General features: G+C 41.6%; 1 protein-coding gene across 1 annotated transcript in view; it reads right to left on the bottom strand.

The window, feature by feature from the left end:
* Positions 1-2772, bottom strand: part of NINJ2 (ninjurin 2) — an 80075-nt gene extending 77303 nt beyond the window's left edge. The window contains exon 1 of the mRNA XM_060658773.3: positions 2196-2772. Coding sequence (XP_060514756.2) covers positions 2196-2369 — 174 coding nt within the window. The 5' untranslated portion in view covers positions 2370-2772. The remainder of the gene's footprint in view (positions 1-2195) is intronic.
* Between the last annotated feature and the right edge of the window lie 12349 nt (positions 2773-15121).

Below are 15121 nucleotides of genomic sequence, written 5' to 3'. Positions count from 1 at the left end.
TAAGAAAACTTTTCCATACCTAGCAAGCACAGAGTGAAATATATAGTTATTGATCAGTAAATATTTGTTAAATGAAGAGATGAAATGTCTTAGCTATAGTCAATATGTCTTTACCACCCCTGGAAAACCATTCTCAGAAACAGAGGAACTAATATTATTCAGTACATAATATTCTAGGGTCTTTATATATGTCTTTCCTCTGGATTTCATGTGGCAACACCATGTGAGGAGAGGGTAAAATCATGCTACTAGGGGACAGACATTTCCACCTGTCATGAACCAAGACTTGACTTCTCAGAAGACCACAGTGACTATTTCCTCATTGGATCCAGAGGGCTAGACAGGAAGATGTAGAAACTCAATGGATGACCTTCTGGCCAACCAAATAAATAAACTACCAAAGGAAAGTGTGAATAAGATGCCAGAATAAAAGACTATATTGGGAGAGAGAGAGAATAACTCTAATAAAGAAGAGAAGGGTACTCTAACACTTTAGTCCATAGTTCTGCCTACCTCTTTCTTTCTGAACCTTTCTTCCAAATGTAATGTCCTTAGCCTATAAGTCAGGATTATTTAACTCATCAGCACATAAGAAACTTGTTCTTCAGGGACTGGAAATGAGCAGTACCATTTCCTTAGCTACTAAATATCCAATGGAGGCAAGAACTAGAGGAAGAAAAAAAGAAAATACACTGTAGGGTCAGAAGACCTGGGTTGTCCAGAAGTCCTGACTCTGCCATGGTCTGGTAGAGTGACCCTCTGCCTATTAGTGATCCCCTTTAATTCATGGCTCCCTTAAGTTATTCACTTACAACTATTTTCCATGCAATTACTGTTTATCAAGCACCGCCCTGGGCACTAGGGATAGAGCAATGAAAGAAACAGACTCTAATGGAGTTTATGTTCTAATGAGATTGATTAAATTGGATAAGTAATCAAATGAACAATGTAACTTCAAATAGTGAGCAGTGCTATGGAAGAAAGAAAACAAATGATGAAGACAAAATGAAAGGAGGGTTCCTCTACAGAGGGCAAAGGTCTCCCTGAGTCAGTAACATTTGAGGTGAGATCTGAATGTACTAGAAGGAGCAAGCCCAGGGAAAGAATATTCCAGGCAGAAGGACCATCAAGCCCTGAGTTGGGACCATGTTTGGGGCTGTATGACAATCAAGGAAAACGACACTATTTTGCAGTTCTAGTAGACCAATGGTTTTGACACACTACCCCAAGTGATTCTACAACTTCTTTGGTTGTGTCTCAGGGGTGGAGGGACAGAGGGCAGAAGTTCTGCCAGGCCCCCATCATGCTGCCCAACACACATAGCAGCTCCTTTTTCATCTGAAGCATACACTGGGGTGTTGAAGATTTGCTTGAAGAACAGATACCATGATCAAAAATCCTTGGTCTCAAAAGTCCTTCTCCACCCTGTAATTGTCCAGCTCTAGGAAAATTTATCATCCAACCTCTGTGATCCCTACAGAAAGGCTGGCTTTATTCAATAAAGTTGGAGAGTGCCAGTTCCAGCGACCTGGCTCTCCTCTTACCAGAACATCCCATTCCCTTTCCTTGCAATGGTGGATTAGAGCCTCTGATGCCCTCCAAGCCTGTCCCAGGTAGGGAGGGACACCAGTCTCTGCCTCCTGCTAGCAGATTTTACTGGCTTCCTTTTCTTGCCCTGTCCGAATAAGACACTCTGTCCTCCACAGGAGAGCTTTGTGGAGAAAGCCACGGAGTGGCTCCAGTTTTTTCCAACCTGTAAAATGCAAAGTTGGCCAGCTGCCTCTCTTCTTAACTCTAAAACCCATATCTTTCCTTGCCTCCAGAGAACTGCCAGCAGCTCTCAAATAAGTCTCTACTGTCCTGGGGTTTGGAGGAAAGCGCTGTGCAGAATGTGAAATCATCTTCTGGTAACACGAATCTAATTAGCTCTTTGACTGACAAGAAGAAGCAGAGGCCAAGAGGGATTTAAACAATCCCTTTCTCACATATTTCAAAACAAGCGAAGAACCAGACAGGGAAACAGAAAGAGAAAAAAAAGAGATAAAGCCTAGGGAACATTTGGAGAAGGGGGTAAGAGAGAAAGGGGGGTGAGAGGGAGAATATCAAGTGACCAGAATATTAATCCTTCCTTCCCCCAGCTTTACCTCTGCTCCCCCCATCTCCACCCTCCTTCCTCTCTCCCGGAGAGAACTTACTTGGAGGTCGATGATTTCTCTCTCTGATTCCATCTTGCTGCCCTCAAGTGCCTTCACACACTCTGGTGCTGGTAACAGACTGCGTGGGCAACTCCAGGCTTTGCTGTCTGAGTCTCTACTGCTTTCTTTGGGTGGGAGAGAGCACACAGCTGGCAGGACAGACCTGCTATTCATCCATCTGATGTGGGATGCCTGTCCTGGGCTCAGCCCCGGGGGGAAGTGTACACATGCATACACTTGCGTGCGTGCGTGTGTGCGTGCACACGCATGTGCACTCCAGGGGGTGGCATGTGACACATTGATAAGTGGCCTTTTGAGTTAGTAGTGACAGCATCATTTTCTTTCATGGCGCCAGTGCCCCTCCAGAACCAGAGGGGCCATCCGAGGTCAAACTCAGCCTGCTTTGAGTTAGTAGCTTTTCTACCGGCATAGAAACCCTGTGGATTTATCAAGGAAATGGAAAAACAGCCTCAGCGTGCTGTCTGACTTCACATTGGTGGAGCTGAATAGGGTCCTCAGTCATCAAGGGTGGGTGGACTCTAGCATATTCCTAAGACTGAGGCTTAGAGACTTCTTTCTCTTGTTCCCTGTAGCGCTAAAAGTTAAAAAAAAAAAAATGTAGTTTACTTAATAGGCCCCGAAGCATAAGCCTTACTCTATAAAGTGATTAACAATAAACTTTTATTGACAGGTTGTTTGATGTCCTCATTTTCTCCCTTGATTAGACAGAAAGAGAGCAGGAAAAAGTTATACCTTCAAATTCTGTTTACGCAAGTGGTTGCTTTTTCCCTACTTTTAAAATAAAGCTACCAGGAGTGAGTCTTTTTTTGGAAAAGCTTTCTTTCTCTTGTTTACCTTAGAGACTAAAACTCTTCTGGTTTGTTCCTGAAGCTAGTTTTAGACACCAGCTTGTGTATGTGTGGGTGTGGGTATGTCTGTGAGTGTGCATGGTAGGGGCAGTGTTAAATTGGAGTAATCCAGTTCAAGTTTAAAAGGAGTGAGGAGAGTAGCAGAGTCAGAAATTTACTCTCACCACACTTAAATGTGCTGCCAAAGGGGTGGAAGGGGGCAATTCTTTATTTCTATTTTTTTTTAATGTTTATTTATTTTTGAGACAGAGACAGAGCATGAATGGGGGAGGGGCAGAAAGAGAGGGAGACAGAGTCTGAAGCAGGCTCCAGGCTCTGAGCTGCTGTCAGCACAGAGCCCGACGCGGGGCTCGAACTCACAGACTGTGACATCATGACCTGAGCTGAAGTTGGACGCTCAACCGACTGAGCCACCTAGGCGCCCCTCTTTATTTCTATTAATGATGTAATGTCTTTATAAGTCCCCATCCTGCTAGACATGAGGTGAGTGGTCAATGGGATGAGGATCATATATCCATCTAATCTGATAAATGCAGTGGGATTTAATTTAAATGGTAAATGGTCCAGTTTAGATAGAATGTTTAGCCTTTCCAATTTCCACCCCTGTCCCCCAGAGATGACATCTAGGTGCGTGGGAGAGGGGCATGGTTTATTATTTATTTATTTATTTAATTTTATAAGATGCCTTATTTATTTCTGAGAGAGTGCAAGCAGGGGAGGGGAAGAGAGAGAGGGAGACAGAGGGTCCCAAGTGGGCTCTGCGCTGATAGCAGTGAGCCAAATGTGGGGCTCGAACTCACAAACTGCGAGATCATGACCTGAATGACCTGAGCCGAAGTCAGACACTCACAACTGAGCCATCCAGGCGCCCTGGGGCACAGTTTATAAATACTTGGAAGTAGAAGAGTGATGGTTCTTCGACGTACCCTGGAGCCTCTGCTACTTTCTGCTATGGTGGGGCTGGGCTGCCCTCTGAGTTGGTGACTACAGAAGAGAGACGGCCTATTTCTGGGCCTCCTGCTGGTGTTGGTGGCTAATGTCTGTGACGAGGATAACTCATGGTCCATCCTCTCTCTGCTCTTAAAGACCCAGTGGGCTCCCTTGTTGACTTTGCCCTCTCTCAGCTCTCGTGGTGACGTGGACCATCCTGAGACCTGCTATGACTCACATGTGCTCCCATCCCAGTGGTACCAGCTCAGTGGTCCACCCCTCCAAGATGATCTCCAAACGCTCCTCCTACCAGACACTTGGCTACCACTCCACTTCTCCCTTGGGTACATGGGAACTGAGAGCTGCTGTCTGTCACTGGAGAGAGGCAAGCTCAGCCCCCTTCTGGTAAAGACTTTGTTTTGATGTGGCTGTTCCAGCTGGTGCTGGAATAGCTTTTAAGGTAATCTCTTTCTAGACTCCAAACCAGGAGTGAGAAATGGAGCCAACTCCTAAGCATTCCTTCAAAGATCTGCTGTGATATCCATCACTCCCATCCCCCTTAAGTACACAATGTGACCACTGCTATTCCGAGCACTTTAACACACCCTCACTTACTTCCAATAACAATTCCGCAAGGTTGAATTGTAACACATTATCCGTGTGTCACAGGTGAGGAAACAGAAGCACAAAGAATTTGCCTAAGGTTGAACCAAGATTCAAACCCGAGACTCAAATCCTAATTAGCGTTCCGGGTCCGTGTTTTTATCTGTGATTTTGGCTCAGGGAAGAGAAATTGAAATATGTCCGAATACCTGCTTTCTCTTTCTCTGCTTCAGTTCTTCCCACAATTCCCATAATCTAGGATCCAAAAAGGTTGGCTTTGTCCTCTTTCTCTTTCTGTTTGGTTGGGATGTGCCTTATGTGGAACTCAATGATAATAATTCTAAGAGGAAATAAAGAAAGTGAGAAAATTCCCATTCTCAGCAAAACCCAACAAAATTCTCATTCTCAACAAAACACAACAAATTGATCATCTTGCTGGAAAACCTTATTTTGGATGTCAAAATCAAAATATCAACTATTTCTCTTTGCATTCCTGTGTGACGATTCTAATCATCCTTTACATAATATGGATACATCTGGCTAAATAGAGAAAATAATCAGAATGAGAAAATGCCAAACAGAAAAGCACCTGAATATATTCCTACTCCCCACCCCCCAATTTCCTATTGATTTTAAAAGGAAACAGCTATAGTTAGCTATAATAACGCTTTTGGTTTGGTAAGACCTTTCCAAATTTGGACAACCTCATAAGCATCATTTGGAAGTATATTTGCATTTGGAAAGTGGTTTATCTACTGTGACTCTGGACCAGGGGTGAGTAAACTTTTTCTGTAAAGGGCCAGAGAGCAAATATATTTTAGCCTTGGAGACCAAATGGTTTCTGTTGCAATTACTCAACTCTGGTATTGTAGCATGAAAGCAGCCATAGACACTGTCTATAAACAAATGAGTATGGCTGTGTTCCAATAAAACTTTATTTACAAAAACAGATAGTGGAGCAGATTTGGCCCCACAGGTCATAGTCTGCTGACTTCTGTTCTAGAATATAAATAGAAAGAGAATCTGGTGTTCTAATTACCACAACCATGTCCAGTCTTCCAGACCACATCTTTTAAACATAATTCCCACTTGAGAGGTAACAGCTAGACTGATGCTGTAAGAATAATATGTTAAACTCTATGGGGATATAAAATCACAAAACACATGCCCTTGCGAGACACAGGGATGGAAAGTTAAGCTTTAGTGAAGTGTGCTCTGACATTTGGCTGTGATACTGAAACTATACCTACACGGAGGCTATCCAATCTAGATGGGAAAGGTTTCTATTTCTCTTTACCTCTAGGGTGACTTTTGCAGTGTGAAGCCCAAGGGGCATTTTTAGGGAAATTGCCTCTTGGGAAGTAGACTTTTTAGAATATGCTTGAACTTATAGATACATAAACACTCAGAGCGACTCAGAAAGTACACATGGAATGGGTGGCTGACAATGAGATCCTAGGGATGTCTTGCTAGGTAGGAGAAACAAAGAGTTGTGCCAGCCTAAGAAGATCCCTTAATGGTTAATCGTAAGGAAAAGCCTAGAGTGTAAACCAGGTGACCTAGGTTTCTCTGTGTGTGCTGAGTCACTGTGTGTTCTTAGGCAAGTCACTTAACTTCTCTGGGTCTTATATTCTCCTTTGTGAAAAGTGAAGCGTCATAAAAGAAGATTCCTAAGATGACTTCAGCTCTTAAAGTCTGTTTGGTAATGTGTGTTTATATTAAATACTTCATGTGTATAACAGAATAACATCTCAGAATCAGGTCTGAATTTTAGTATGTAAAAGCTAAGGATCCCTGATGGAGTATTTATGTAATTAGAAAATTTTTAGGAAAAATCATCCCTATGTGTTACCTCTGCTTGTGAGACGGGGAAGGGCAGACACAAAACAAACAGGATACACAAGTGAGAATAAAGGCACACTTCAGAACAGGCTTACCAACTCATTTATGCTCATTTACACATCCATTTACACACTTCTAGACTCACTGCTCCAGGAATCCTAGGGCCAGGATGGATGGAAAGGGAAACTTTTGGAGCGTCTATGGAGGGGCCCAAGTTGGCCAAATGGTAATTAAGAATTAGATCAGGTGACTTTAGCCTTGTCTACTAGAACTCTCTGCAATGATGGAAGTGTTAAAGAACATTTTCATTTTCACTGTTCAGCATAGCAGTGCTTAACCGTTTGTAGGTCTGTAGCACATAAAATGTGGTAGTGTGACTGAAGATCTAAATTTTAACTTTCATTTAGGGGTGCCTGGGGTGGCTCAGTTGGTTAAGCGTCCGACTCGGTTTCGGCTCAGGTCATGATGTCGTGGTTTCATGGGTTCGAGCCCCGCATTGGGCTCTGTGCTGGCAGTGCAGAGACTGCTTGGGATTCTCGCGCTCTCTCTCTCTCTCTCTCACTGTCCCTCCCCCACTCATGCTGACTCTGTCTCTCTCAAAATAAATAAACTTAAAAATAAATAAATTTTAATTTTCATTTGATTTTAGTAGATTTACATTTAAATAGCTAGCAGCTACCGTATTGGACAATGGAGCTCTAGACCAAAATTCAGTACATTTAGAACATTGCTTAGCAATGGCCATCATATTTTAACATTCCTATTCTGGCCACTCATCTCTTGCTAGCTGTTCATTAGGTAAAAGCCTAATTTGACATAAATAGGAACTCGGGGCACATAGCTCTCGTGGGAATGCCCCCATGAGGCCTGGGGATGCTCTTGGTTGTGGTGAGTAAAATTCCCCTTCGTTCTTTTGCATTCAGGGTAGGGGGATTTTAACTGTGACTCACTGTCCAATGAATGATTAATAACAGAGCCTCTTCATGTTGATCTGAACACTTGCCACCTCTCACCTCTGCGATGAAGTTAAAAGGTGCCTGGCACTCTCTCGGTGGCTTGAGGGAGGGTACCAGCTGATCTCTTCTTAGTAGTAGGAGACAGACATCAGTGGTTTTCAAACTTTTTAAAGCAAAGGAACCCCTTTTTAAAATAAACTCTTATGCAGAAGTTAATATAAAGCAGGTTAAAGTGAAGCTGCTTGGATCCTGGAGTCCAATCCACTTCTGTCCCACCTGCTGTTCCTCAAGTTATCCCTTAAGGGACCTCTTGGGAACCACCAGTATTCTGGGGCGCGTGGCATAGTTTATAAGCCTCTAAAGGCGTTTGGGTGTGTTAGGGCTAGGTGATCACAAGCCACACGAAATTGCGTGGAGATTTTCAAGTCTTGAAATGACATGTTAAAAAAAATAAAAGAATAGGAGGTCAAAGATTTAAAAAAAACACAGTCAAAATCACAGCCACTTGTCCCACTGGCAGATGGGATGCTGGCCACAGGGCCTTTTCAGTGGACAAAGCTTCCTCAGTGACGTCTGAGAGTCACTGCTGCACCATTTCCCAAACGGCATGAAGGACTTTGGGGTTAGGGTGGGTGGGGAGGATGAAAGCTGGAAGGTGCCATAGGGGATGGGGCATGAGGACAACACACATCTCTTTTAAGACTAGGAGAGGGGGTGGGGGCAGGAGGCTCTGACAGCACAGTGGTGGGTTCTGAGTAGTGTGAAAATCAGAGCTCAGAGAGGGAAAAAACCCTCTGAGATGGTATCAGTCAAACCACTTCAGCTTACAGATGACAGAAGCAGCTTAGGTGAAACTAGAGAAATAGAAACTGAGTTTCCTGGTCACCCCTTTAATCACAACAGTGGGTACGTGTGAGTACGTGCATGTGTGTGTGACAACTAATATGGGAATAGTTGCTTATAATTTCAAAGTACTCTGTACATATTTTATTTCATTTAACCCTCACAATGACCCAGTTGCAATTTACAGTTGAGGAAACCAAAACCAAAGTGACTTGCCCAAGATCATGCAGGTGATGGAGCTAAGACTCAAATCAAGATTTCTTCTTTCCAATTCTTTCTTTTTCCTCCTCATGCTACTTCTTAACATACACCGCAACCCCTGCCACACACACAGACACATCAGTGCAATCTACAATAGATGTCACACACACACACGCTTTTATTTATTTTTGAAATACATTTTTAATGTTTATTTTTGAGAGAGAGAGAGAGAGAAGGAGAGCGCAAGTGGGGGAGGGGCAGAGAGAGAAGGGGACAGAGGATCTGAAGCAGGCTCTGCGCCGAGAGCAGCAAGCCTGATGTAGGGCTTGAACTCATGAGATGGTAACTTAAGCTGAAATCTGACGCTTAACGGACTTGAGCCACCCAGGCGCCCCTCACACACACCTTATCTTTATTGCTGCCAGTGCAATAGAGCCGAATAGGTGGTTGATGACAGTAACTCACCATCACCCAAGTAGAGAGACCTGGATTTCACCCCAGCCCTGCTATACTAGTTGTGTATGTTTTAAAATACAGACTTTATTTTATGGAGGAGTTTTAGGTTCATAGCAAAATTGAGCACACTATACAGAGAGTTCCCATATACCCCAGGCCCTACACATGCACAGCTTCCCCCACTATCAACTTGAAGCCCCAGAATGATACATTTGTTACAGTCAATGAATTCACATTGATACATCATGATCAGCCAAACTCTGTAGTATACATTAGAATTCACCCTTGGTGTTGTACATTCTATGGGTTTTGATGAGCTGTGTTTTTGAGCAAGTCACTTGGCCTCCTTTTCCCCTGTAAAAATGGGGATCATGGTATCTAATTTATAAAGATCATTATAAGGATTAAACTAAACCAGATTACAGATGTAAAGCAAATTGCCTGCCTGGCAGAGTGAGAAGATTTCATTAAATGAAACTAATATTGGAGTGCCTGGCTGGCTCTGTCAGTAGAGCATGTAACTGTTCATCTTGGAGTTGTGAGTTCGAGCCCTATGTTGGATGTAGCGATTACTTAAAAATAAAAATCTTTTGAAAATGGAGATAATATTAAATTTCATTTGAATATCATTAAAAGCCTGGATGTATAAACTTTTTAAGTCTTTCTCTTGTGCTTTCAGCTCAGAGACTCTAGTCTGGGCCTTCATAATTCTGCCAGAGATAAGTTCTAGAGGTTGGTAAAAGGTATTCATCTGTGAAGATTTTCTGTGCCACTGAGAGGAACTCAAATTATAAGTATGGTTCTTAGAGGAGGAAGGGTTAGGTGAAACAGGGATTAAATGCATGGATATTCACAGAAGTCTCAAGGTGGGCCACAGAACAAAAAGGTTCTGATTTGGAGAAACAATAGAGGAAGAGAAAGTGCAGAAGGGAAAAATCAAAGTGTAAGGCAAGCTGTCGCTTGAGCTACTGTGAATATGATATAAAGAAACCTTTTCAGTGGGTGTTTGTCAAAGAGACCTTTAATACTGTGAACTCTGAAATATGCAAACTGAATTATCCTGTGCATTAAAGTCCTTTTCTTCACACTGCTTACCTTTGGACGCCTCCACAGAGGGTAACAGGGTCAATTAAAAGGAGCAGAACTCCAGCATCCCTCATTGTTTCTTTGTACACAAACGGCCTTACTGAAAAGATCTGGGGCTAAATGCTCTCAGTAGCTCCTCTGACAACCAGTTCCTACCCCCTCCCACTGCTTACATTTGGAGTCTGCACAACAGTATTGGTATCACTATTTCATATACAACTAGTCTGCAAGCCCTTTGAGAACACGGATGATGGCTTGTACTTCTGAACCTCCCATAGCTGTCAGCCCATGCAGGTGAGCACAGAGTGCATGACCCCAGGCTTCTGAGGGGGCCCTTTCTGCATAGTGTAGTGCTGGGTTCCCCAAACCAGATGCCCGAAGAGATTCTTGTTAGAAAAACAGTGGGTAACTCAGACTCAAGTCAGTGGGGCGCACAACTGGAAGTGCAATTTCCTGGGCACTTGTCATAATGCGACATCGACTGTTTTGTGATCTTCAGTGACTCATTTCCTATCTGTAAGCTTGGTTTCCCTCATCTGTAAAATGGGGAGAACAATTTTTATAAAGGAACATGTATTCATTTTTTTCTCATTGAAGAAATAATGTATGTTCACTATGAAACGTGTAGAATATACAGAAGAATAAGGGATAAAATAAAAAGAACCTGTAAAACCACCCAAAGATAAACACTTGTTACCATTTTGCTGATTGATTTTCAATCCCTTGTGTGTGTGTATGTGTGTGTGTGTGTGAGCACATGCATGTGTGTGTGTGTGTGTGTGTGTGTGTGTTTTCTCAGAACCAGCTACATAATTTGCAGGGCCCGTTGCAAAATGAAAATGTAGATCCCTTCGTTCAAAAATTATTACAAATTTTAAGGTGGCAACAGCAGAGCATTAAACCAAGTACAGAGCCCTTCCAAGGCTCTGTGTGACTACACAGTCATATAGCCATGAAGCTGGCTCTTTATACTCCCTCCTCAAAATAGTAATTAAGTCATTTATTGAGTGCTTTCTATCAGGTATTTTACTTGAATTACTTCTAATTTAATTCAGCTTGCCTAAAATAAATGTAATTCTTTCCCCACCCCCTCCATTTTGTAGGTAAGACAACTGGGGATCAGAGAGTTGAGTAACTTCCTGAGTTTATACAGCTAGTAAGTAGCAGAGACCATACCCACACCTTAGTCTTTTTGATCACAAGCCCATGCTTTCTCCAACTACAGTGCATGGCTCTCATACGAACTTATAAATTCATAAAAGAAATTTAATAACATTGAGATTATAATATATATAAAATCTTATACTGCATTATTTTCCATTTTATGTCATGAGTGCTTTTTTCCCTACATGTTAGTCTATTTGGGCTGCTATAAGAAAAAACCACAGACTGGGTAGCTTATGAACAACAGAAATTTATTGCTCACAGTTCTAGAGGCAGGAAGTCTGAGATCAGGATGCCATCAGGGTTGGGTGATGGCCTTTCTTCTGGGTCACAGACTTCTCTTTGTATCCTCACATGGCAGAAGGGGCTAGGGGCCTTTGTGCTTTTATAAGAGCACTAATGCCATTCATAAGGGCTCCGTCCTCATGAACCAATCACCTCCCAAAGGCTCCATCTACTAATACCATCACTTTTGGGGATTAGGGTTTCAACATATGAATTTGGTGGGGGACATAAACATGCAAATCATAGACTGTGTTATTAAATATAGAATAAAAATAGTGGTTATTTGTGAGAAATAGTGAAGTTCCAGATGACAAAGCGCTGAGAATAATTCCATTGCAAGATTATATTAAATATAAAGCACTACTGAGCCAAAGCAGGAACATGTGGCCATACTTAACTTATATCTTCCATCTGATAAATAGACTATAAACCCCTCACTTTCTCTGCTCTGACTGTCCTCCACTTTAAAGAAGATATCTTTGCATATCCCCAACAGCCAAGAAGACTGTTGTCAAATTTTACTTTCTACAATTTGCCAAATGAAAACAATAGAGTTTGTTTTCCAAGCACAAATATTATTATATAGAATATAATTTCAGCCTTCCCCTTAGACACATACAACCTCACACACACACACACACACACACACACTCAAATATCCCTATAGGGAGTGTGTATTCACCCTCTCCCCCTTGACAATCACTGAGCTACACGTAAAAAGAGCCAGTTCTGAACTTAATCTTAACAACCTTACTTATATACCACTCCATATTCTGGGAAATTTACTTAATCTCACTAAGCCTCAGTCACCACATCTGTAACATGGAGCTCAAGAGCTACTTCAAACAGTGTAATGAGGAAAGGGCCTAATAGGTAGGTCTTTCTCAGAGCCAGGAATTTCTAAGCCAAGAGCCAACTTTAGGTCACTGCAAATTAGATTTCTTTGGAGGCCTTGATTCCTCAATGAAAACTTCAAAGGTGTGTGGTCCCTGGGATCAGGAACTGGGGAAGGAGTAAGGGCTATCACCGTCCACACTTCCTCCTACATGTCACTTTTTTGTTTCAGGTGAACTGTGGTTAAGAGGAAGACCATGTGCAGCCGCCCCCCTGAACTTGGCTGAGCCACCATTTTCCTTCCTCACTCCATTCCATTCCCCACTCCATCACCAGTACTATTTCTCTACATTTCTCAGTCAAAGCATTTGGCCACTTCCTCCCCCATCCTAGGTAAGCCTGCAGTTTTCTAGCACTTTCAAATTTACTCTGAAAAGCTTGCAAATAGGAAAGACCCTTATACTTTTCTGCTTTTGATTTCTCCCCCTATTTGAGGTGAATGCCTACTTGAGAAACTGAGAATCCTTGTAATCACAGTGGGTTACATTTCAGTTTTGGTTCTCAATATGATTTTTGAATTATTAACACAGTATAATTTTATTGTAGAGTATTTAGAAACTAGAGACAAGGGAGGAAATACCATCAATAACTTCATGATCTTAACACACTCCTGCATGTAGGCTATTTTAATAATGATGATGTTTTAGGACATCTTTGACTTTCCATTTACTCGTATAAATACTACACTCTTTTTGCACTTAGAATGTCTTTTAAGCTAATGTTCCCTTTTCAGGACACTGCTGCTAATGCATGAGCACAGAGCACCATTGACTGCTCTGCCATAGTCTGTCAGAGAGTAACCTCAAATCAGTTTCATTGAAAGAACTGGCCTGCTTATTTTAAACAGTTCTGTTGCCCACTAGGTCCAAGAAGGCCTCTATGAGGAAACTATTTGGACTGGCTGATCTTTGGATAACAATAACTGTGTTTACCCAAATACAGCCTTTCCAGATCTCACCTTTCAAAAGTTCTTTGCAATTTAGACAAATTCAGAATTATGTCCTTTGTTCAGGGAGGAGGTTACTTAGGGATAAATACATAAAATCCATCTATATATTTAGTAGAACTCTTTGTAGCTTGGTTTAAAATTTCCTGGGCTTGGATATATATTTATATTTGTGTTGAGTCATGACATGGATATGTAAAATGTTAGAGACAGAAATGACTTTAGTGGTGGGAAGGGGAATATGTAGGTGGAAGTTATATCAGAATCGCCTGGAGATAGGCTACATGTGTAACATACAGATCATTAGATTCAAAAGGTATAAAGAACTACTATAAATCAACAGGAAGAATGCAAACAACCCAGAAAGTAAATGGGCAAAGAATTTCAACAGATGACGCATAGAAAAAAGAAAGTCAGTTGCTATCTATGGAAAAAACAGTCCACTTCATGATAATCAGGACCATGCAACTGAAAACAAAAATGAGATACTATTTCACACACACTGGATTGGCCAAAAGTAAAATGTTTGACAATAGCAAGTGCTAGTAAAAGATGTAGGAAAAAGAGAACTCTCATACACACCTGATGGAAATTACAAGGTATGTTTTGGAAAATAATCTGGCAATATCTAGAAAAGTTGAAAAGTTGAAAATGTGGACATTTTAAAACCTTGCGTTCTACTTCTAGGTTACACTCCAACCATCCTTTCTTAAACGAGAGCCTTCATCTGAACCACAGAACACAGATAATTACTTGAGTAACAATTTTATCAACTCTCCCAAGAACAGTAGGTAGTATCATTCGGGATGCAAGGAGAGAAGTAAATAGTTACATGCAGTGGTTGCATTATGACATCGGAAGTTGCCTTGTTAAATCCAACTGAGAAAGATTGCCAGGGAATCTCTCAGACATATTTATAGTACCACACTACCAGTAATAATGAAAGATTGGAAATGGCTTGTTCATGTGTAAAGGGATGGTAAATAAATAACAGCATACTTAACAGTATGGAGCTCTATGCAGCAGTTCAGATAAATGAACCAGGTGTATATAGTTCGCATAGATAAATCTTGGAAACAAAAATTTAAGAAAATTGTAGGACATTATAGGGGCACCTGGGTGGCTGAGTTGGTTGAGTGTCTGACTCATGATTTTGGCTCAGGTCATGATCCCAGGGTTGTGGGATCAAGCCTCACATTGAGCCCTACATCTGGCTCCACACTCAGCATGGAGCTTCCTTAAGATTCTCTCTCCCTCCCTCTGCCCCTCTCCCCCACTCACACTCTTTCTCCTCTCTCTCTCTCTCTATCTCTAAAAAATGTATATTATAAAGGTATAATTTCATTAACAAATATTTTATAAAATAAACAAATACTATATATAATATATATTATTTATAAGTGCTTATTTTGTAGCAAAAATACAAAGTAGGCTCTAGGTATGTACCAAATTCCTGATAGTGGCCACTTCTAAGTAGAGAGGAAATAAGGCTGGGGAGAGAAGCATAGGGGACTACAATAGTCATTGTGTCTATTCATGAATGTTCTGGCTTTCCTACTATGCACGTGGTAGGATGTACTTCCTTACATGCTTTGAAGTTAGGTATAGCCTATAATAGATTGTGAATACAGTGTTACTTGTAGGTGGAAGATTTAAGAACCAAATGTAGAATTTGCTTTGTTCTTTTTCCTTTTGCTATAGTGATCAGCGACGTTTCAGATTTCGTTGTTTCAGGCTACTTCATCAGCCTGGGTCCTGGAGTGAGGACAATGCGTAAGGGTTCCCAAACAACCCACAGTGAACATGAGGCATGATTGAGAAATAGAGGTTGGTTGTTTTCACCCACTGAAA

The sequence above is a fragment of the Panthera onca genome, chromosome B4, assembly GCF_046562875.1.
Source record: "Panthera onca isolate mPanOnc1 chromosome B4, mPanOnc1 haplotype 2, whole genome shotgun sequence".
NCBI lineage: Eukaryota > Metazoa > Chordata > Mammalia > Carnivora > Felidae > Panthera > Panthera onca.
Note: the sequence above shows the minus strand (reverse complement) of the source record. Positions and strands in the feature narration are given on the sequence as shown.